This window comes from Corythoichthys intestinalis, chromosome 7 (genome assembly GCF_030265065.1).
Source record: "Corythoichthys intestinalis isolate RoL2023-P3 chromosome 7, ASM3026506v1, whole genome shotgun sequence".
NCBI classification, from domain to species: domain Eukaryota; kingdom Metazoa; phylum Chordata; class Actinopteri; order Syngnathiformes; family Syngnathidae; genus Corythoichthys; species Corythoichthys intestinalis.
In genome coordinates, this window is record NC_080401.1 from 11681865 (window position 1) to 11707598 (window position 25734).

Below are 25734 nucleotides of genomic sequence, written 5' to 3' on the forward strand. Positions count from 1 at the left end.
TTGTCACCGTTTCGGCAACGAGACAATGCACCGAATTAGTCTGTAGCGGTTTGCTCGCGAGAATTGCGTGTTGAGCTTTGCGTCTGCTTCTTCCGATCACGTGACTGCACATCCGCTACCATTTCGTGATGCGCAATCGACTAAGTTGTTACAAACGTGATAAAAACATGGACGAAACAGCTCGTCAGAAAACAAAAACTGTTGCCCACGGATGCCATCTACAAGAATGGGAGACACACACTGTGAATATGCTGGATGGATAAAAGTGTCTTCGAAAAGACCACAGTCTTCATTTTGCGTGCCGTGTGGATTGAACATTAAAGTTACGGCATCAGGTTTCTACGATCTCAGAAAGCACTTCGAGACAAAGGTCATAAAGATGCAGTCTGCAGACTATAAAGCTACAAGCCTATCAATGAACAATTTTTACCGCAAAACAAAACCACGCACTCATCGAATGCTGTGACAAAAGCGGCGATTTTATTCAGCCCATTTGTTGCCGAACACAATTTGCAACTATTGCTGATCACTTCTCAGAGTTACCAAAAGAAATGTTCCCTGACTCAAAGGTTGCATCGGTAAGTTAATTTTATCGATTGACCTTATTAATTTCGTTTACCAAAATATTGTTACACACGGTAATTTTACTCAAGTTTATAGAAGCGTATGAAAAACGCATAAATATAGTATCTGGGATTCCTCTTAATAGTTTTAAATTTCTAAATAAAATTAAATAATAATAATAATAAAGTTAAATTTTAGTAATATTGGTGTGTCACGTCTCTAAGGTCTTAACGTTTTGTGTTGATTCATGTCAGATCCTTTTATTTTGGTAGTGGTGTGCCTTTTTGAGTTAACTTTACTTCCTGCCCTTGCCAATCAGGCTGATTGTGTCCACCTGTGACCCTCTGTATAAATAGCCTGCTTCTAACCTTGCCCAGTGTCGGTTTGTCAGCTATCCTGCCACGTCCTGTATCACCTCCTTGTGTGAGGCCCTATTTTGACAACGATTCATGTTTTTGATCCAATTCCTTTTTGTTACTAGTGAAATTTACTCAGTTGATTGAGGTCCAGCTGTTGCTGTGAATTTTTGTTGATTGATGTCCAGCTTTTGCTGTGAATTTTTGTTAACTGCCCTTTTTGAACTTTATGAACTGGAAAATAAACCTTTGTTTGGATTGAACTGTCGAGCATTTGGGTCCTTTGGTGCATCCCTGTCATGGTGTAGCTGAAGATATTGATTGTTCTTTGATTGCACCAGGTTATTTGTGACAGTATTACCAATAAATTCATATTTTAAAAATTGAGTTTTATTTTTGTTTCATATTGCACGCTATATAAAACGTAAGATTAGTCACCATTTTGTAAGGGCATACGTCACTATTTGTAAGATTGCCAACTGCCTCGGGTTGACAGGTATGTTTCCCTTATGTATGAAAATTTTGGTTGTCAAAAGATTAAGATTTTTAATCGAGTTAATCACTGCTTAAAAATTAATTAATCGTAATTATTTGCAATTCAAACCATCTCTAAAATATGCAATATTTTTCTGTAAATTATTGTTGTAATGGAAAGATAAGACACAAGACGGACATAAACATTCAACATACTGTACATAAGTACTGTATTTGTTTATTATAACAATAAATCCACAAGATGGCATTAACATTATTAACATTTTTTCTGTTAAAGGGATCCAGATAGAAAGATTTGTATTTCTTAAAAGATACATTTGAGTACAAGTTTTTTGTAATTTTATATTAAAACCTCTTAATGTTTTCGTTTTATTAAAATTTGTAAAATTTTTTAATCAAAAAATAAACTAATAGCTCGCCATTGTTGACGTCGCCAAATGGTGACGTCACATCAGGCTCCCTGCCGTTCTTCCACAGTATCTTTAACTACGTAAGGTAGTGATTGAAATACACCACAAGGTGTCAGTGGCGAGTTTTAAATTAATTACAGATCTAGCCAAGGCAAAGTCTGAGTAAGTTTTATGTGTATTTTGCATAGCTATTTTGATTGGGAATGCCAGTTCTCTTTGCATTGAGCGCTTTTCTTTTTGTGAAACATTATTTTTTTGAGAGAGAGGAATATTATTTTTGTTGTGCTTTCACTAAATGATACTGTAGCAACTTAACTGTTCCGCCCAAATGTATGATGGGAAGTTGGGCAACCGTGACTGTCAGTGGTGGCTGCAAATGGTATACAGTATGTTCTGCGTTGTGTTCAATTAAGCGTGTTAAGAACAAACTCGTCTCGTGTGAGATATAGGAATTTTAATTTTGTCGCGCTTACATTAAATGATACTGTAGCGACTTAAGTGTTCCGCCCAAATGTATGATGGGAAGTTGGGCAACCATGACTGTCAGTGGTGGCTGCAAATGGTATACAATATGTTCTGCGTTATGTTCAATTAAGCGTGTTAAGAAAAGGATCGTCTCCTGTCATTCTTTCCCACGTCATTCACCACAATACTTATAATTGTTGTGAAAGAGTTGCCAAAGCTTAAGCCAATAAAAGGCGCTGCGCATTTCTCTACCTTTTCGCTCTCAGTGTGCTAAAACGGTGTCATTGTAAACTGAGGCAATGCATGAACGGGTCATTCCGTGCATGTGTTAATTGTGTTAAATATTTTAAGGTGATTAACTTAAAAAATTAATTACCGCCTGTTAACGCGATAAATTTGACAGCACTAATGAAAATAATCTCATTAAATGATGGTGCGCGTAATAAGGGTACGTTTTGTAATCCTAAAAAAATCATCCCATTTTCATCTTTACATATATATGTATCATTTTGCAGTGTTTTAAACTCTAATCTTACCTTACTGTCTGCCTTTTCCTCATCTCCCTCTGTGTATACCTTGGTCTCTTTAGCCTATAAAATGCACATAAGACGGTCAGTTTCTATAGTTTGTGCACTTTATATTATAGAAAAAATATTGATATATACCGTAATTTTCGCACTATAAGGCACACCTGACTATAAGCCGCCACCCATCAAATGTGGCACGAAAACAGTATTTGTTCATAGATAAGCCGCATTGGACTAAAAGCCGCAGCTGTTCTCACTGTATTTTAGGATATTAATACCAAAAGATATTAACTGGTAACACTTTATTTGACAGTGGCATCATACGACTGTCATAAGACCAAATGAACCACCATGAGCTTTGAATCAACTGCCTGCAAAGCTTTATTTGGCCATCACTGCTCCCTTGGGGGAGACAGTCAACCTCTGCTGCCACCTACTGTTGACACTGTTGTTTTCCAAAATGCCTCCTAGCATGCGTTGCAGTGCTACAGAAGTAAATAACAGTCAAAATTCATGTTCTGTGCTAATTATGTATTCAGTTACTGTTCCAGTTGTTTCATTAATTGCTAGTTATGGTATAGGGTAACACTATATTTGACAGTGGCACCATAAGGCATTCATAATTATGACATGACACTGTCCTGAGCATTAATGAATGCCCATAACAGATGTCATTTAGTGTTATCCGGCAAATTGTCTCACTTTGAATGGATGTAAAAGATCCAAGCTGGACGTACATTGAGTTAGTGACATAATTTGCTGGATGACACTTTAAGACAAAAGCATTCAGTAATGCCCATGATAGTGTCATGTCATAATTATGATGGTCTTTTCATAGACTCATGACATGATGCTGCTGTCAAATAAAGTTACCTATTAACCCAAATAAATCAACAAATAAGCTGCAGGATTCAAAATGAAGGAAAAAAGTAGCGGCTTATAGTCCGAAAATTACGGTATATATATATATTTTTTTATTTAAAATATGGTATTAGAGGAAAACACAGGGGCCCTGATTTCTTTCTCACTTAATTATTGCAAGAAAAATGTAGTAATGAAGTCTTACTTGTGTTGTGCACGTAAGTCCTGCAAACGTATACAGAGACTGAAAAGGATAGTAGAGTACATGACAAACAGACAAGGCCGACATCCCCTCGCAATTCACCTTGTCGATGTCGGCACCCAAATCTAACAGCAACTGGATTACGTCATTATGACAGTTAACCTGAGAAGATAACAAAACATGTGAAAGATAACCACAAAATGAGATTATAACAACCAATAGGGGTGTATCAGTACACACAAGTCATGGTTCAGCACGTACCACGGTACGGGGGTCACAGTTCGGTACAGGCTTGGTGCAACAGGGAAAACAAAACGTCTTTTTTTTTAATCACAACATTTCAAATAAAGTTTGTTCTATAGGTTATAGCTAAAAAGCAGCTCTTATAAAAGACATACAAACATATTCTCCTTCTGACTGCGTCGACCGAACCGTGTACCTGTACCGTGACAGTATGGCATGCATACAAATACTGTTACATAGGGATGCCCCGATCGCATATTTTTGCACTCAAGTCAGAGTCTGAGTCACCTGATCTGCAGATACTGAGTCCCGATCAGATACCGAAAAAAATAAAGTTTTTGTTTTTTTTGAAGAAAAGATCCAAACATGTTACGGTACTGTACTTTTTAAAGTATTTCCTCTTCTAATTTTCCCAGGAGTGTTGCGGAGTATAAAACATATGTCTTTGTATCTTTTGGCAATGCCATTGTATTTCTGGATTATTTTGTTACAGGGTTCTTGCACCGTTTCAAAAGTCAAATTTAATGCATTTTAAGGAAGTATTTTTAGGAAGTGACTCGTGAATGTCCCAGTTTAATAGGAAGTGACTCAAAATCAACAGGAAGTCACCTGTAAAATGTCCTAAAATGAACAGAAGGTGACCTGTAAATGCACACTAAAGACTGGCTGTGAATGCTCTCTAGTTTCAGTGCTATTGACGGCGCTTGACATCCAATCCAGTCAAAATGAATTAGATGCCTCGTGCCGTCAATGGCAGCAAGTGAGCTAACACTATTTTAATGGAAGCTAGCAACGCCGGCATTAAACGCATCTTCTGGAAATTTAATACCTACTGCAATATGATATCTGGATTTTGAATTGAAGACATTCTAAAACCTTTTAAGGACCCGCAGGAACAGTGTCACTTTTTAGCCGTTAAAAAAAATAAATATATGGCAGAAAACACTAATGTGACTTGAAGTTCCGCTCTGAGACCCCCAAATTTGGCCAACTTTCAAAATTGTCCGATATGCATGTGTGACACATCATTGGAAAGCTTAAATTCTCAATTTTCAATGTTCAAAAAAATTTTGAACAGATGGGCATTTAAGAAAAAAAAAATTCTAAACAGCGAAACCCTATCTGGAGGTGAGAGCATGAAAGAGCAAAATTTAAGACGCCACGACTTTAACAAGATATTATTGCGTACTTACCTTGTTTCGATCCTAAAACTCCATGTAGCATGTACGGATGAGTGTCATGACACAGCTGTGAATGGCCACAGCTGAATTTTTGGGGGATTTTATGGGTGAAACATGGTAACATAACAAGGGTCCCGATGCAGAAATCGCACACATCACGGAGTGGTCAAGATGTTCTTTTTCATATATTTACGCTTTTAAACTTTTTTTTTTCTTTTTTTTTTCTTTGTTTGGATGGATTATTTATCATCTAACATATCGGAGAAAATGCGACAGTAACAAAAAAAAAATACAATTAAGCCATAGTTATGAGGTAGATATCCGTTACCTTTTTACAGACACCATTTATTTCATTGTGATGTAATTTGTTTAAAAGTTTAAAATATGATAAAATAACAATTTTTTAGTCTTTTTTTTTTTTTTTAAACTAGATATTATAAGCTAAAAATGACAGACATTTCAAATAATAAATATAATTACTGAGCTTCTTTTTATGGCTGGGTTGAAACATAAGCGGTTGCGCGACGTCTGTAAACGGGGGTTTCCATGGTGAAACGGACAAATTAAAAATATTTCAGGGGCTTAATAATCTTCCATGAATCTGCTATGGCATCATATAGATTAGCCTGTCGCAATATGCAATAATTCCATTTATCGCGCGATATATAAAAATGAAGGCGGTAATTTTTCCGCTGCGATTTATCGCCTCGCGTGCACGTGCGTGCGCGCGTGCGGCAGACATGCTGTTAAAAGTTCGGATTCCTCATTACCAACTGCCCAAAATGCATCTTCGTTCCAAGTCCGGCAAAAACTAGCGCCGGAGCCAATCGTTCCCATTATATCCTGTTGTTCAACGTATACCGGCCGCATCAGTGCTCCGGAGTGACTGTGGACCATCTACAGCGCGCCGGTGTTGTTGACGTGTGGGCGCTCCCGTCAGGAGTGACATTTCACGCGGGTGGCTGTTTTTCGGCACAACGCCGGATATTTACAACGAAGTCCGCCAAAACATTTGCCACGTTTACATGGAGCCAAATATTCCAATTACAATCGGTTTAAATGTTCAAACCGAATAAATGTGTTCCATATAAACACCTCATTCGGAATGAACAGGCCCAAACCGAATGGAATTTCATTCCAATTCACAGGGGTGGAATATTCCTTTTCCCAAACCGATTAGAAGTAAAATTATATCATGTAAACAGGGAAGCGGAATGGTGTCTGGTTGCGTTCTTTCTGCACATGCTCCGTACTGACGTGGTGACGTCACTTGGTGACGTAAGTAACGTCACTTGCAACATGGCTTCCAAGCACAGCGCACCTAATTGGAGTCCGGCGGAAAGATTGTATTTAATTCAAACTTTAAAAGAATTGAATATAATAGCTCGCTTAGACGGGCGTAAAACGAGGAACAGTGAACTATTTAAAAAAGTTCACGAGAGGTTACACGAAGCCGGAATAGACCGGAGCGTTGACCAGATTAGAAACCGGTGGAAAACGCTGACAATCGGCTACTACAAGGCAAAAGAGAAAAACAGCAGACGCGGATACGACCCCACAAACACAACAAGTGGGTTAAAGTTCAAACAGCAGCACTCTGACGATCGATCTCCATGTTTTGCAACGTGACGCTTTGTTTTGATTAATCTGCGCATGTCAGACGGCAGTTGTCAAACGTCCTTTCGGAATAAAGGCAGACACATGTAAACGCTTGATCGGAATAGATGAAGTGACATGTAAACAGCTGATCTGAAATTTCCATTCGGAATGATTTGAATCAGTATGAATAAAAGTCAGCATGTAAACGTGGCTAGTGTTACCGACTAGGCTGCTACGAACAACCTCGCTTTGACAATAAACAGTTGAATGAAATTAAGAGCGCTGTGTCATATGCTTGTGTTGTGTAGTAATGAGCAGACGTGACTTCAGCGGCGCTTGGTAACTTTTTTAATGCGCGCACACACTAGATATCATGAAATGGCACACTAGATGTCCTACGTCCCATGCCATTGGCTACGTGAGCACAGAGTGATTATGGGTTACGTAGTCCATATACTACATCAATGAATTCTAAACTGTCATGACTGAATGGAAGTTAAGAAGGCCAAATCATTCCATACCAGTGACTACAGATAATGTTGCAAATATTGTTAATTCAGTACGTGACACAGATGGATTCGGACCACAAATAGGATGTCTTGCTCATGTTGTAAACCTAGCTGCTAAGAAAGCTGTAGCAATCAACAGTGTGCCTTGCCTCACTTTACAAACAGTAAAGATTGTTCTCAGCACTTTTGTACAAACATTTTTCAGATCAGTAAGAAGTAAGCACATACAGTAAATATTATGCACTAAAATGCATGTTTATATGATGGCAATTTAATTTTTGCTCGCTAGCAAAAAAAAAAATATATATATATATATATATATATAATTTTTTTTTTTTTTTTTACAGAGCATTAAAGAGCATATGACACCAGAAAAAAAGTCTTAAATGGCATTATTATGTGAATTAGAATCATATTTTGAGACGATTAGACTATATACAACAATTTAGCAAAGCGCAGATGACGAGAAATTAGTCTTTTAATCTGCCGGTTAGCCACGCCTACCATTATAGGGCTTTAGCGTCCCCAACAGGTGGATGACGTCAGCGGTAGACTGGGCTCATCGGTTTTACTATTCAGCCCATTGAGGGGGAATTGTTCAGAACGAGGAAAACGCGACGAAGAGAGCCGCAAAATGTCATTGTTTCAGTCTCTCTACTCCAATATTTTTACAGGATATTCTTTTTATCCAAGTATTTTTCCCCAATAGCTATATAAATGGCTTGAGAAGGACCAGTCAGCCCGTCGAGGGGGAACTATTCACAACGAGGAAAACGCGACGAAGAGAGCGGCAAAATGTCATTGTTTCTGTCTCTTTACTTCCATATTTTTACAGGATATTCTTTTTATCCAAGTATTTTCCCCAATTGCTAAATAAATGGCATGGTCATGACAAATAACAATCTTGTGCTAAATGGAATATGAAATAATAAAAATCCCTTTATCCAAGACGACATTGCAAAATTACTCCATAATGATCAAAACTGTCGACTTCACCTTTACTGTCGCACCTCCCGAACGATATTTTATGACACCTAAATCGGACATATGTCATTTCCCTTCCCCGGCCTCGGAGAATGTAAACAAACCAGAAGGAGTGACAGCTAGCCGACATGCTAACCCGAACCGAGGGATGTTTCAAAGTCTTCGAAGTGGAAAATCACACGTAACTAGCCTGGATTATTTGACATGACGACCCGGTTGTCGATTATCTTTGCGGATCGGCAAACCGCCCGGCGGAGAGCAATTTACAGTTCGTTCCCGGGAGGAGGGTAGCTGGAGTTGTTGTGCAGCTAACGTGCTAACAGCTAACTGCTAATGAGCATGAGGAGAGCTTTTTACATGCCTATTAATGATCAAACGTAAGTAGTCCTTTATTTAAAGGAATTTTGTAGTGTTTACTTTGTAATCACTGTATTCGTATTTGACATAATACAAAACAAGATGTTTACTCACTTCCTCGTAAGTCCAATGGTCCCACAGTAAATATCCACGGTGAATGGGAACCTTTTGAAACTCCAAAAAGGCGCATACGCCTCTACCGCACACAGAATGATTTTTCTGCAGCCGATTGGCTGGCGTGATGCGAAAAATAAACGTATTAATCCGCAAAATCAGCTGAATCCTTCGTCCTCATACACAACAGTACACTGTATAGTGAAGAGGACGTCTTCTACCGTACACGTCACAGCGCCCTCCTCCTCAATGCAAGACCGAAGCCGGAAGTCACTCATTTTCATGGCGCGGGATTAAAAAAAACTAAATAAATATAGCGATCGCTTCCACACACATCCAAGCGGTCCATATCATTCAGGGGCATAAAATACCGCGTGTATTATGAAATAAACATGCTTTTTCGTGTCACAGGCACTTTAAATGTATTGAATCGGATCGAAAATCGTGACCCCCCGTATCAAAAATCGTTCCGAACCGTGACTTAACTATATCGTTGCATCCCTATGGAACACCATTGCAGAAGCTATGACGGGGAAAAGTTTTTATTTGCCTAAATGCTTAAGTTATTAGGTGCAATTTTTTTTTTCTTTTTTTTTTTTTTTTTTTAACACATTTTATTTATTCTGTGGTGCTGTGCGGTATCAATATTGTTGTTTTTTTTTTACTTAAGAGGCATGGTCTATTGTTTTTAGTTGCGATTATTTAAAAAGTATTTTTGAATTTATCTACTGTATTCTCACTGTGTTATTGTAAATTGGTTAAAAAAAAATTGGGGGGGCGCAATAATATCGCATATCGCAATAATTTATGAGAATAATTATCGCACACTAATATTTATTATCGCGACAGGCCTACATATAGACATATTCTTCTATCAAACACAACAGTTCTTTTGGCTTAAAATGAAGCAGTTTCTTTTAAAGAGGAGTGCAAGAGCAGAAACTGCTTTTCCCATATTGTCTGTTTTCCGCCATATACTGTATATACATAAATTAGGCCTAAATGACATTGGTAAAAATTAACATTGCGATATATATTAAAAGGGTCCACAGTCCACACTTACTTTTTGCATTGGTTTCACTTGTTAGGTTTTGTGTTGGTTTTTTCCTAGTGTGACTTGTCCCTGTTATTACCCATTGATTTCACCTCTTGTGCCTGCTCCTAGTGGGTCCTCCTGTATTACCTAGCTGTTCCTCATTGTCTTGTTACCCCTTGTCTGCATGTGTGTGTATATAAGCACCGAGTTTCTTTTCACTCGTTGTTGCGTCATCGTCAAAGTCTATGTCAATGCCCATGTGCTCGTCAGCGTTGATTCTCAAGTTTTCGCCGTCCAAGCCCTTGTGTTCCTCAGTAAGTTTTTGATACCAAGTCTTTTGTTAGTAACAGTTTTGTTTGCCTCTGTACTTTCTTTGGATCATCACAGCCTTTGTTTTGCACTTTGTTTTTGTTGGCTTTCTTTAAATCATTATTGCACCGCCTTTTGAGCCTCGCTTCCCTTTTCCTGCGTTTGGGTCCACACACCACCTGCCAGCCTAGCATTCTTGACATCATTGTTGCGCCTAACTTTATTCTTAAGGTGCATCAACACAAAATGTAGGCCCAACCACATTTTTCAACCAATAGTGGACCCAGCGGGAAAAATCCTGCACCGGCGTACACACCAACGACCATCCGCCCGTTCCCTAGATTATGTTCTGCCTCGCCACATTTTTTTGGACTCTGATTTTTCAGACTTTGAGGAGGATCACAATTTATATGACCTATTCTGACTCTGACTCCGACCCCGATTTTGATTCCATGCCCTTTTCATCACCCTCTCAGTTTTTGTCACGCCTCATTCTTTCCACGTCCCCTTCCCAGCCTTTTTCCCTGGATCCTTACCTGGTTTCCCGTTTGGCCATCGACCCTGGACCTCCGCGTGATGACCAGCGGGGGCGCCCAGGTAAGGGCCGTAGTTCCTACAACTCTCCTTCGATTTCACCATGTAATGTGCCACCCAGTCTGCCAGAGAACATCGTCCGGAAGCCTCGGCTTGCTCGTCCACGCCAAAGACATGGACCCGCGCCTGCTCCTCGCAGTCAAGTGCCCGCGCCGGCTCCCCGCAGTCAAGTGCACATGCCTACCGCTCCTTTTTCCTCCTGCGACCACGCTGCTGTCCCGTTCCTTTTTCCTCCTGCGACCACGCTGCTGTCCCGCTCCTTTTTCCTCCTGCAACCACGCTGCTGTCCTGCTCCTTTTTCCTCCTGCAACCACGCTGCTGTCCTGCCAGCTGCTGTCCTGCCAGCAGACTCCGGCGACCACGCTGCTGTCCCGGCAGCAGACACCGGCGACCACGCTGCTGTCCCGCCAGCAGACGCCGGCGACCACGCTGCTGTCCCGCCAGCAGACGCCGAAGTTCCTAACCCTCGCCCCGACGATGCTGCTCCCCGCTTCCTGCCACGGCTTGGCGGCATGAACGACCGAGCACTACCTCATCTGGGACGCCCGCCTGATCGGCCCGTGCGGTTGCCCAACGTCTGGCGCCACGGGTGCCCTCCCAATCAACTCGTGCGGTCGGCCCATATCTGGCGACCACGAAGCCCGCCTGACTAGCTTTGATGGGCTAATGCTGCTCTCTCCTCAGGGCCCCCTTTCTGCCCGCCATGTTTGGGACCTTGATTTTCTAGGGGACGTCTGGGATCCGTCCCTTGGGGGGGGTACTGTTAGGTTTTGTTTAGGTTTTTTCCTAGTGTGACTTGTCCCTGTGATTACCCATTGATTTCACCTCTTGTGCCTGCTCCTAGTGAGTCCTTCTGTATTACCTAGCTGTTCCTCATGGTCTCGTTACCCCTTGTCTGCATATGTGTGCATATTAGCACCCAGTTTCTTTTCACTCCTTGTTGCGTCATCTTCAAAGTCTATGTTAATGCCCATGTGCTCTTCAGCGTTGATTCTCAAGTTTTCGCCGTCCAATCCCTTGTGTTCCTCAGTAAGTTTTTGATACCCAGTCTTTTGTTAGTAACAGTTTTGTTTGCCTCTGTACTTTCTTTGGATCATCACAGCCTTTGTTTTGCACTTTGTTTTTGTTGGCTTTCATTAAATCATTATTGCACCGCCTTTTTTGCCTCGCTTCCCTTTTCCTGCGTTTGGGTCCACACACCACCTGCCTGCCCGGCATTCCTGACATCACTGTTGCACCTAACTTTATTCTTAAGGTGCATCAACACAAAATGTAGGGCCACCCACATTTTTCATTGTGCCATACTTTTAATCACTCTCCATGACATTCATACGAGTACTTCCGCTCAAATTCACTCACGCTGCTGAGAACAGCCCCTCGACCAGTGTTTTTCAACCTTTTCTGACTCACGGCACGTTTTTACATTGGAAAAAATCTTGTGGCACACCACAAACTTAAGATGTTCCAAAACGGCTTCTTTCTTAATTATTTCTTAATATTTATACTTACTCAGTGTGAAACCTGAGCCTGTTTAGATGAACACAAAGCCTGGCAAGAATTCAAGAAAGACACACACGAAGCCCTTCAACAGCTCTCAGTCTCTGATTTTATTTTTGATAGCAATTAGGTTTAAAAAGCTCAGAATTATCAGACTGACGTTAGCAATGTCTTTAACCGCATCAGGGCCGAGCATCTCGCTGAGAATGACTTTGCAGGCAAGTAGTATTAATGTCTCTGCCACAGTGTGGGAGTTTTTGGATTTAGCAACAAGTTCAGCAACAAGGTAACTGGCTTTCAGGGCTTTATTTACCGTTGTAGTTTTTTCTCAGAAAAGTTGCCTGTTTCTGTGTTTTCTCGAAGGCAAACAAAATAGTCCATCGGCTTGTTTTGAAGCGACGGGTGTTTCGTTTGGAGATGACATTTAAACTTGCTTGGCACCATGGCGCTGTTGGATAGCTGCAAGTGTCGCATTCAACAACTACTCGGATTTCTAGCCATCAGCCATCTTGCTGTCCTCGACAGCAATACGATACGATAAAACACGGGGAGGATTGACAGTCGTTACAGATGGATGAATTGGAAAGGAAACTTTTGCGTGCAATACCTCGCTCATCTGCACACGACCGAAACCTTCTTCCTACTGCTTCCCTCCTACTGCAACGCCGCCCGACGAGAAGAAAAAAATAACGCAATATTGGATAATTTCTCGCGGCACACCGGTTGAAAAACACTGCTCTAGACATCGAAGATTGACTAAACAATGATTAACAGATTTGTGCCTTTGATCGTACAGTTACAGCACCTTCACTCGCCAGATCAAAGCAACAAACCTTTCAATCATCGTTAACATTAAGTAGCAAACTCCAGTGCACTGCTGACCAAGAAAAGCAGCAGGAGGGAGAGTGAGAGGCGTGTATGAGCATGAAGCAGAAAAATATATTTTTAAAATTTAAAACCCGATCCTTTTCAACCAATTCCGATCCTCTGAAAAATGGCGCAATCGGCAGAATTTCTGAACACATGATCGGATCGGGACAGCCCTATCATTACACACTTACAATCCTAATTCAAAGAGTTATTTTAGTAAACAAGTCAATCGAGGTTATTCAAAAATCATATCTGGAAAAACAACAGAACACGATAATTCATGGTCTTACTGTGGCAGCAATCAGTGCAGTGTGCCCCTGAGAGTCTGCTACATCAGGATGAACAAGGCCATCTAGAAGAATTTTTAAAATAGCTGGTCCTTTTCCTATGGATGCCTGCTGGATCAACAGCTCTGATGTCACTTCCAACTGTCCTTTAGGACCAAAACGGTCCCTTTTTAATGAAAGAACTGCATCAACATCCCAGTCTAACTTTTCAGCCTGCTGGCTGAGAGATACATACAAAGTCAGATTATTTTTAACTCTTTACAGGTATGCATATAAATTATTGGCAGTTGTTTTCCACCATTTTAGTAAAAATGTTTTATGTTTTCCCTCACCTGTGCTTGTGAACGTGAGCCAATATACGGACTTGTAAGGGCAGGCTGTTGTGTGATTGTTCTCGGTGGCCTTTATACACATGAGAGTCAGGTTCTCCCAGCTGGCCATAAAAATGTTTGTCAAACTCTCGTTTACGGTCTGGGGGGAAGGGTAGGTGGTCACCATCTGCAGAGTAGTTCTCCATACCACAAGGGAAAGCATTATTTGTGTCATTAGGTAGCCAACTCTCATCTGTGTCTACCTGGGGATGGAAAATATAGGATGAACAAATAAAAGCAGAAAAATGTTGTCTTTCGTTTTGTTTTCTTACACAAAAAATACAATTACACAGCAAATATATCCTAAGCTGCCTGTGACACAATTTTAAAAAATAGCATTATTATGTGAATTTATTCAGTACGACAGGGCTTAAGTATTGCATAATGGTCAAAACTGCTGACTTCTTAAACCTTTTATGCCACCGGAGTTAGTCCGGCTTGTGTCATTCTTACCTAAAAGGTCATTACGCTTGATAACACACATCACTTAAAAGTTAGGTGTTTTCCCTCATGTTTCGATTGAATTGCCATTTGTGTCAAGCTATTTTGAAGTTCTAGTTAAGTTATAAATTAGTCTAAATTGTAAGTCTTGATAGGATTTTGAGTTTTTGCAGTGTTCTAAATAAATGTATGATACCTGCTGTATTGGCACCATTAGGCACCAGTGCTACTAAGTGTTTTTTTCAAATGGAGTTGTAATGCGCCTTTCCACCTTTTTAAGGCCCTCAAAGCGCTTCACTCAAAAAAATGGGGTGTTGAACTGACATAAAAAAATTATGGAAAGAATTTGCACCTGATAATATTGCTTTCCTTCAGCATTTAGCAATTGTGTTCTTTTAACATAAAGCACACATGTCTAGCCAACATTAGGCACTTCATGTTGCGCGAACATAACATACTCTTGTTGAGCAAACATAAGGCACTCATGTTCACCCCAAATTTAATACATGTTGAACCAACATTAAAGAAATACATAAATTGCACCTGATTAAATTGCTTTCCTTCAGTATTTAGCAATCGTGTTCTTTTAACATAAAGCACACATGTTGAGCCAACATAAGGCACAACTAGGGCTGTCAAAGTTATAGGGTTAACGGGCGGTAATTCATTTTTTTAAATAACTCACATTAAACTATTTAACGCATGCCCGAAACGACCCACTCACGCATTGCCGCAAACAGACTAAAGCGCCGTGTAACGTATATACATAGCTAAGAGGCAGTGACAAGTGAGTGGAGTGGATACAGGCATTCATTTGGACTGTGCTTTTAATTGTCAAAAGCTTTGACATCTCTCCCACAAAAGTTATTACTATTGAAGCGAGCGAGCGAGCTTTTTCTTAACAACTTGCATTGTACGCAATGCAGAGAAGATATAGCATTTGCAGCCACCACACACAGTCATGGTTGTGAGATTTCATTTCCCATCATGCATTTGGGCAGAACAGTTTAGTCACTACAGTATAATTTACTGAAAGCTCAACAAATACACTAGATGGCAATATTTAGTCACAATATACAAACTCACATTTATCCTTTAAGAATTTATCTGTGGATCCCTTTCACAGAAAGAATGTTAATAATGTTAATGCCATCTTGTGGATTTACTGTTATAATAAACAAATACAGTACTTATGTACAGTATGTTGAATGTATATATCCGTCTTGTCTTATCTTTTCATGACAACAATAATTTACAGAAAAATATGGCATATTTTAGAGATGGTTTGAATTGCGATTAATTACGATGAATTAATTTCTAAGCTGTGATTAACTCGATTAAAAATTGTAATCGGTTGACACCCCTAATTTTAACGTAAATGGCCGTCAATGGCATCACTTTACAGTATATATGCCTCAATGGAATCCAGTACATTGGCATCAATAGTAGCGACATTCATGATAGTCAGTGGCATGGACGTACATAGCTGTCAGTGGTATTGACTTACATAGGCGCCACTTCAATGTCAAAGGGCGTAATGGTAAGTGGTAAAAAAATCACAACCACCTATGTTTTCCTGTCATTGAAAATGAAGGGAGAATGCTTGCCATTAAAAATGAATGGAATTCCGGTCATTTTGATATTCAAACGGTGCCGGTCGGTCAAACGGTTTGGAGTCTCCAGTGCGCCGAAAAAATGTGCATAATAAGATTATGAAAGAAAGGAAAAAAATTAAGTTGAGGAATTTTACTCACTGGGCCCGTGCCTTGCAAAGCCCCATCTAATAAAAAAAAAATCACTTTTCACAAACAAAATAATAATTAAATGGTGTCTGTTATTGGGCCGGCCGGCTCTACCAATGAGATGTCACTTATTTTTTCAGGGAGTTGGCAACCCTACTTTTAAATCTCGCGAGAAATGACGAGACTATTGCAATTGGTTGGAAAGGCACGTTAACATTATGTTGCATCAACATGATCTAATCTAGCTACTCATTCTTTGTTCACGTTTATGTATGGACTGCATGATTTAATCTTGCTCACCTTGGAAACATGATGTGTTCTTGCTGAAGATGCACATTGTCTTTTAGTAAACTTTACAACCTACTGGAGTCATTTTTTTGAGTGTATATCCTCATCTACCTACTGGTGGCGCAGCACCAGGAGCAACGCGTGGTTTAGGATCTTGCTCAAGGATACTTAGACAAGGTCACCAGGGCTTTCTTTCCTTCTTTTTGGAAAAATTTCAGAGAGCTATTTATTTAACCTTTTACAGCTTTATAAGGAATGTCTATGAGTCTAGGAAATTCAGACACTTCTGGAGCTATTATTTTTTATTTGTCTGATTCAATAAACAGGCTTTAGGCATTTCAATGGAGTTCAGTGTTTGCATTATTCATTTTTTTAACGCCAATTTTTACAGTTCTACTGCAAATGAATGTCGGCTTCAAAAATTGGTTATCGGCCCCTCTAACTACTTATCGGTATCGGTCCTGAAGCACCCTTATCAGTAGATCTCATATCGGTTTATCTCTAGTCTGTATCGCTTTCACCATGTGTCAACGCGCCTATCCTGAATCCTATTGGTGCGTTCAATACGGCAACGGGACGCTCCCATTTGTGCGTTTAATGCACCAAATCAATGCTTCCATTCAGGTTTCTAGCCAATAATACGATACAGTTTACTTCACTTACACTGCGCATCCAATCATAGCAATGGCAGTGTGAATATCTGTCCTGCCCATAGGCACTGTGCAAACAACAGTGGAGTTAGGAGACCCCTTATCATGGCATGAATGGTCAGCGATATTACACTCATCAGGCCAAAGTAAAAAAGAAATGCGGTTCTTTTAAGATGGAATGGCTGTCGGAGTATGTGCAAATAATAGAACAAGTGGTGAAAAAAATGGGAGTTTGGTTTACTGTACTCTTACTGTGGTTGTTCATTATGATTTATCAACTCAGCCACACTACAACTGGACCTTACCCAGGCAAAGCAGGACTTTTCCTATGGATAAAGAAGGACTCTCACATTTAACATAGTACACATCTCATGAACGAGATTTTTGTCTTTTTCATTTTAAGTGGGCCGAAACAGTTATATTAAAAGTAAACCAATGAAAATTGCTGCCGTAATTTCATTCTTTTAATACGCCATTTAACTTGTTGTGATCCAGGCGTGATACTAGTATGTGGCCACTGTGTACGCATCTGATGTTGCTCACCATAGTCCGCAGTGTGCTCAGGGAGCTAGTGTGTCTGCTCAGACACATGAAAAATTAGAGGGAACATTGGCAGGAACCCTGCCACACAAAAAACTACAAATGTGCAGACTGCTTTACGGCATACGTCACTTCCCCCTTTCCCCATTCCAGTGCTTCTCAATTGTTTTCTACTACGCCCCACTCCCAGGAAGATTTACCGTATTTTTCGGACTATAAGTCGCACCTGAGTATAAGTCGCACCAGCCCAAAAATGCGCAATGAAAGGGAAAAAAAAACATTGGAGTATGAGTCACATTTTGGGAGGGAATTTACTTGATAAAATCCAACACATAAATAGATATGTCATCTTGAAAGGCAATTTAAAATAAAAATACAATAGAGAACAACATGCTGAATAAGTGTACAGTATGATAATGTTACATGATGCATGAACAACGCAATGCGAACGTGGCCGGTATGTTAAAGTAACATACAGTGACTTGCAAAAGTATTCGGCCCGCTTGAACCTTGCAACCTTTCGCCACATTTCAGGCTTCAAACATAAAGATATAAAATTTTAATTTTTTGTCAAGAATCAACAACAAGTGGGACACAATCGTGAAGTGGAACAAAATTTATTGGATAATTTAAACTTTTTTAACAAATAAAAAACTGAAAAGTGGGGCGTGCAATATTATTCGGCCCCCTTGCGTTAATATTTTGTAGCGCCACGTTTTGCTCCAATTACAGCTGCAAGTCGCTTGGGGTATGTTTCTATCAGTTTTGCACATCGAGAGACTGACATTCTTGCCCATTCTTCCTTGCAAAACAGCTCGAGCTCAGTGAGGTTGGATGGAGAGTGTTTGTGAACAGCAGTCTTCAGCTCTTTCCACAGATTCTCGATTGGATTCAGGTCTGGACTTTGACTTGGCCATTCTAACAGCTGGATACGTTTATTTTTGAACCATTCCATTGTACATTTGGCTTTATGTTTTGGATCATTGTCCTGTTGGAAGATAAATCTCCGTCCCAGTCTCAGGTATTGTGCAGATACCAACAGGTTTTCTTCCAGAATGTTCCTGTATTTGGCTGCATCCATCTTCCCGTCAATTTTAACCATCTTCCCTGTCCCTGCTGAAGAAAAGCAGGCCCAAACCATGACGCTGCCACCACCATGTTTGACAGTGGGGATGGTGTGTTCAGGGTGATGAGCTGTGTTGCTTTTACGCCAAACATATCGTTTTGCATTGTGGCCAAAAAGTTCGATTTTGGTTTCATCTGACCAGAGCACCTTCTTCCACATGTTTGGTGTGTCTCCCAGGTGGCTTGTGGCAAACTTTAAACGAGACTTTTTATGGATATCTTTGAGAAATGGCTTTCTTCTTGCCACTCTTCCATAAAGGCCAGATTTGTGCAGTGTACGACTGATTGTTGTCCTATGGACAGACTCTCCCACCTCAGCTGTAGATCTCTGCAGTTCATCCAGAGTGATCATGGGCCTCTTGGCTGCATCTCTGATCAGTTTCCCCCTTGTTTGAGAAGAAAGTTTGGAAGGACGGCCGGGTCTTGGTAGATTTGCAGTGGTCTGATGCTCCTTCCATTTCAATATGATGGCTTGCACAGTGCTCCTTGAGATGTTTAAAGCTTGGGAAATCTTTTTGTATCCAAATCCGGCTTTAAACTTCTCCACAACAGTATCTCGGACCTGCCTGGTGTGTTCCTTGGTTTTCATAATGCTCTCTGCACTTTAAACAGAACCCTGAGACTATCACAGAGCAGGTGCATTTATACGGAGACTTGATTACACACAGGTGGATTCTATTTATCATCATCGGTCATTTAGGACAACATTGGATCATTCAGAGATCCTCACTGAACTTCTGGAGTGAGTTTGCTGCACTGAAAGTAAAGGGGCCGAATAATATTGCACGCCCCACTTTTCAGTTTTTTATTTGTTAAAAAAGTTTAAATTATCCAATAAATGTTGTTCCACTTCACGATTGTGTCCCACTTGTTGTTGATTCTTGACAAAAAAATTAAATTTCATATCTTTATGTTTGAAGCCTGAAATGTGGCGAAAGGTTGCAAGATTCAAGGGGGCCGAATACTTTTGCAAGGCACTGTAGCTATAAAGAGTTATTCAGATAACTATAGCATAAAGAACATGCTAACAAGTTTACCAAACCATCTGTGTCACTCCAAAACACCAAAATAACATGTGAAATGATATAATAATGTGTTAATAATTTCACACATAAGTCACACCTGAGGATAAGTCGCACCTCCAGCCAAACTATGAAAAAAACTGCGACTTATAGTCCGAAAAATATGGTAAATGTTTCGTGCTCTCTGCTGCCACTGTAAATAGTTTCATTCGTCGATAAATTTTGTAAGTACACCTCTGCATAACATTGTGTTCTTTTTTTATATTAAAGGAAAAGTGTAATATATATCAATTTACAATAAAGTATAACTTTATTAACGTTTTGTCTGCAACACAATGGTTAAGTGCAACAATTTGCCTGAATTTAAAAGAAAGGTCACATCAGAAATGTAAAAATACACTTAAGGTACATTTTTAGACCATTTGATGCTGAAAAATCAAATTCAATAAAATCACCAAATAATAGATTAAAATTGATTAGCAACGTTAACTCATTAGGACATTATGCCAAACAATTTGACCTAAAAAAAAAAGAAATAATAATAATAATAACAGAACAAAAACGACAGTGTCATTGGGCAGAGGGAGAGTTTTTTTTTTTTTTTTGCTCCAGGCAGTATCAGCTTTTTTTCTATGGGCGGAAAGATTGTTGGCAATATTCAGCACGTTTTCATTAAAAAACAATCAAGCGACTTCTCAATATCATTGGGGTCTAATGGCAATATTCAGCACGTTTTCATTAAAAAACAATCAAGCGACTTCTCAATATCATTGGGGTCTAATGTATTTAAGTGACGTCTTAATTGATTTGGCTTCATCATCTCCCATTGTATTAAAGACAAAACCAAATGATACATATGCTTCGTCATATTTGCTCACTTTAGCTCTTCCCATCTCCAGTGCTTTTTGCTGTGCGCTGTTGGTTGGTTAAAAAATAATGCGCACACTCTGAAAATGACAGCGCCATTGCCACCTACTCAGTGGATGTGCAATTACACTTTATACTAGTATGGCAAAAAGTATGTTTAACGAGGTCACATGCTCATCCTGGGGGTGTGTGCCCCACTATTTGAGAAGTACTGCCCCATTTGTTAAAAAGACGGAAGTCGATGCGGACACTTTAGCGCAAATTCTGCAAAGATGGCAGAGCAACAAAAGAGAGAATAAGTTTTGTCCGAACAAAATAAAAAGTGAGGCTACCAAGATAAAGGACACTGAAGAATAAACTTTGGCCCGGCTTTCACTTTCTGGTGTGACCCCTTCCTCCCGAACTCGTCAGCGCTGACGAGTTCAACAAAATCAAACGTTTCTTATTGTCAATGTTGTCATATGCCATTGTTTAGCCACAAATGGATTCATTACTATTTATCCTTCACAAATCCACTGAACAGAAATGTCGTTTAATCCATCTGCTGCAGACTGGGAGATCAGGATTTTACGATATTGTGCGCTGGTCCTCATGGGAAACGCAGTCTTCCTTAAGGCAAAACTCCTACCGCTTTTGTCAACTTGCGTCGCTAAAATCAACCAAAACTGAAAAGTAACCTAGTGCTGCTTTAAAAACAACTATTTAACAATTGTTTGAATTGTGGCACTCCAAATGTATAATGTCATTGTCTCCCACAAAACCCAGTGAACAGACACTGGGTGGGACTACCACTGATCATGCATCTACCAGTTACTTTTTCCTGCATGCATTTTACCTGTCTTTGAGAATGGGAGAAGATGGCTTTCTCCAAATAGGCAGCATATTCAGTAAAATTCTTTAGGCTGAAGCTGCCTTGTACAGAGGTACACAGTTGTATCAGATGTTTCCCATGCCAAAGACCCACATCCTGACATCCATTTGACTCAGAAAGTACACCCGGACCAAACCTCTGGTCAGCATGGTACAAACCCTGAAAAGGAGAAAAGTACAAGAGTCACCATTCATGAACATCGTAAAAGAAATGTTTTTAAAGGCCGTTTCACACTAGTGGCAGCCCGGTGTGAAAGGATGTGCTGCAATCATTCACTGTGTATGTGGGAGTGGACTTCTAAGCAAAAGTGAGCGGTGGCGGTCGTTTTTGACTGAGCGGCAAGTCGAGTGAATTTTCGCCACGGAGCAGTGCCCAAAATAGAAACTTGTTCTATTTTCACATTGGCATGCTGACGTCAACACATCCAATAGCAAAGGGGAACTGATATCTGTGGTATCAAGTTGTTTCAGAGGATGAATACACACTAATCATGGCTGACGAAAACTTATTAAATGTACTTTTTTTTTTTTTTTATCGCGAGCGCTGGGACACTAGAAAAATAGCTCTCACACCACTCCCTGCTAAGTTAAACGATATCTGTTTCACTGTTGCACAATAAATAACAGCGACTTTTCTTATTTCGAGGAGTAAGGGAGATTATAAAAACGGTGTAAAGAGTTTTACTAGTTTCGGTGAAAGGGTAAGTGGTTTTTCTTGTTATTCGTGAAGTACATTTCCCCACAAATGTACATCGAGATGTCGTTAAGCTTAGCAATGAGAGGTGTGAATGCCATTTTTCAAGTGTACTACACTCAAAAAAATGAATCAGGCAAGTTGTAAAGTTTACGAAAAGACAGTGTGCATTTTCAGCAAGAAACCATCATGTTTCCAAGGTGAGCATGATTGAATCATGCAGTCTCTACATAAATATGAACAGTGAATGACGAGCTTGATTAGATGATTAGATATTATTGATGCAACATAATGTTAATGTGTCTTTCCAACTAATTGCAATAGTCTCGTGATTTCTCGCGAGATTTAAAAGTAGGATTGCCAACTCCCTGAAAAAGTAAAGGACACCTCATTGAATTATTATTTTGGATGAGAAAAGAGATTTTTTATTAGATGGGACTTTGAAAGGCAAAGGCCCAGCTAGTAAAATTCCTCAACTTTATTTTTATTTCTTTCTTTCATAATCTTATTATCCATTTTTCGGCGCAGTGGAGACTCCAAACCGTTTGACCGACCGGCATCGTTTAAATATCAAAATGACCGGAATTCCATTCATTTTTAATGGCAAACATTTTCCCTTCATTTTCAATGACAGGAAAACATAGGTGGTTGTGATTTTTGACCACTTACCATTACAGCCCATTGACATTGAAGTGGCGCCTAAGTAAGTCAATACCACTGACAGCTATGTACGTCCATGCCATTGACTATCATGAATGCCGCTACTATTGATGCCAATGTACTGGATTCCATTGAGGCATATATAAATTGATGCCATGGACTGCCATTTACGTTATAATTAGGGCTGTCAAACGATTAAAATTTTTACTCGAGTTAATCACAGCTTAGAAATGAATTCATCGTAATTAATCGCAATTCAAACCTTAATAAAATATGCCATATTTTTCTGTAAATTATTGTTGGAATGGAAAGATAAGACAAGACGGATATATACATTCAACATACTGTTCATAGGTACTGTATTTGTTTATTATAACAATAAATCCACAAGATTGAATTAACATTCTTTCTGTGAAAGGGATCCACGGATAGATTCTTAAAGGATAAATGTGACTAAATATTGCCATCTTGTGTATGTGTTGAGCTTTCAGTAAATGATAATGTAGTGACAAAACTATTCTGCCCAAATGCATGATGGGAAGTGGGTAACCGTGACTGTGTGTGGTGGCTGCAAATAATATATCTTCTCTGTGTTGTGTACAATGCAAGGTGTTAAGAAAAAGATTAACTCCTGTCATTCTTCCCCACGTTGCTCGCCTCAATAGTTATAATTGTTGTGGAAGAGATGTCAAAACTTTACACAATTAAAAGCACGGTCCAGATGAATGCCTGTATCCACTCCATTCACCTGTCACTGCCTCTTACCTCTGTATATATGTACAACGTCGCCATTGTAGTTTGCGGCAATGCGTGAGTGGGTCGTTCCATGCATCCGTTAAATATTTTATCGTAATTAATTTAAAAAATTAATTACCGCCCGTTAACGCGGTAAATTTGACAGCCCTAGTTGTGCCTTATGTTGGCTCAACATGTGTGCTTTATGTTAAAAGAACACAATAGCTAAATACTAAGGAAAGCAATTTGATCAAGTGCAAATTATGTATTTCTTTGATGTCGGTTCAACATGTATTTTGGGGTGAACATGAGTGCCTTATGTTGGCTCAACAAGAGTGCTTTATGTTCGCGCAACCCCATGAGTGCCTAATATTGGCTAGACATGTGTGCTTTATGTTAAAAGGACACAATTGCTAAATGCTGAAGGAAAGCAATATTATCAGGTGCAAATTCTTTCCATAATTTCTTTATGTCAGTTCAACACCCCATTTTTTTGAGTGTAGAGTTTGTGAAACTAGGGGAAAAAAGTACTTTAGTACTTTAACAAGGTTTTCTGTCCGCCAAAATAGTCTGATAGCACAGATACAGTGCCTTCCGAAAGTATCCGGCCCACTTGAACTTTTAAACCTTTTGCCACATTTCAGGATTCAAACATAATTTTTTTTTTTTTTTCAACAACTGGGACACAATTGTCAAGTGGAATACAATTTATTGGATATTTTATACTTTTTTAATAAATAAAAACCTGAAAAGTGGGGTGTGCAATATTATTCGGCTCCTTTACTTTCAGTGGAGCAAGCTCACTCCAGAAGTTCAGTGTTGTCATAAATGACCGATGATGACAAAAAGAGTCGACCTGTGTGTAATTAAGTCCCCGTATAAATGCACTTAGTAATCTGTGGGATTCCATACTGTCTTCTATACATTAATCATCAATCTGTGCTCGGCACTGCCTTCTCCAGTGTAAGGTGGTGCACAGAGCTCACATGTCCAAACCTAAGTTGTCAAGTTTTTATACGAACATAACCTCTACCTGTGATAAATGCAAATTAGGGGATGCTACATTTATACACATGTACTGGCTGTGCCCCAAATTGCAGAAATTCTGGAACGATGTTTTCCTAACTCTGTCCACAATACAAAATAAGAATATTAGCATCAATCCTATCCTTGCTCTGTTCAGTATGTTTGGTGAAGATAATGGTCACTTGTCATTGAAAGAACACCGTTTGGTCCCTTTTGCCCTGCTCCTGGCCAGACGCACAATTTTAATGAGATGGAAGGGTACTGCCCTGCCCACGCTCGACTAGTGGCTTCATGACCTGATGTCTTGTCTCAAATTAGAAATGCTGCGCCTCTCCATGGCTAAGTCAAGGAGAAGCTTTCATATGACATGGGATCACTTTTTTGGATTATTTCCACAACACTCAAACAAAGCCTAGATCTACACTAAAAAAATGGGGTGTTGAACTGACTTTAAAAAATTATGGAAATAATTTGCACCTGATAATATTGCTTTCCTTCAGCATTTAGCAATTGTGTCCTTTTAATATAAAGCACTCATGTTGAGCAAACATAACGCACTCTTGTTGAGCCAACATAAGGCACTCATGTTCACCCCAAAAAACATGTTGAACCGACATTAAAGAAATACATAATTTGCACCGGATTAAATTGCTTTCCTTCAGTATTTAGCAATTGTGTTCTTTTAACATAAAGCACACATGTTGAGCCATCATAAGGCACAACTAGGGCTGTCAAATTTATCGTGTTAATGGGCGGTAATTAATTTTTTTGATCAATCACGTTAAAATATTTAACGCATGCACCGAACGACCCACTCACACATTGCCGCAAACAGACTACAACGGCGACGTTATACGTATATACAGAGCTAAGAGGCAGTGACAAGTGAGTGGAGTGAATACAGGCATTCATTTGGGCCGTGCTTTAAAATGCCAAAAACTTTGACATCTCTTCCACCACAATTATAACTATTGAGGCGAGCGATGTGGGGAAGAATGACAGGAGTTGATCTTTTTTTTGCCAACATGCGTTGTACACAACGCAGAGAAGATATAGCATTTGCAGCCGCCACACACGGTCATGGTTGTCCCACTTCCCATCATGCATTTGGGCAGAACAATTAAGTCACTACAGTATCATTTACTGAAAGCTCAACAAATGCACTAGATGGCAATATTTAGTCACAATATACAAACTCACATTTATCCTTTAAGAATCTATCCGTGGATCCCTTTCACAGAAA

At 39.7% G+C, this 25734-nt stretch overlaps 1 protein-coding gene across 12 annotated transcripts in view; it reads right to left on the reverse strand.

Annotated features, from left to right (window-relative positions):
* Nucleotides 1-25734, reverse strand: part of LOC130918863 (ankyrin repeat and MYND domain-containing protein 1-like) — a 124521-nt gene that overhangs the window by 79019 nt on the left and 19768 nt on the right. For 9 of the 12 annotated variants that reach the window (XM_057841029.1, XM_057841027.1, XM_057841031.1 and 6 more), the window contains 5 exons: nt 21342-21536; nt 13793-14034; nt 13464-13680; nt 3884-4042; nt 2827-2880 (listed from right to left, as the gene is read on the reverse strand). In XM_057841029.1, coding sequence (XP_057697012.1) covers nt 2827-2880; nt 3884-4042; nt 13464-13680; nt 13793-14034; nt 21342-21536 — 867 coding nt within the window. The remainder of the gene's footprint in view (nt 1-2826; nt 2881-3883; nt 4043-13463; nt 13681-13792; nt 14035-21341; nt 21537-25734) is intronic. The other 3 variants (XM_057841024.1, XM_057841023.1, XM_057841022.1) reach the window with 3 other exon arrangements.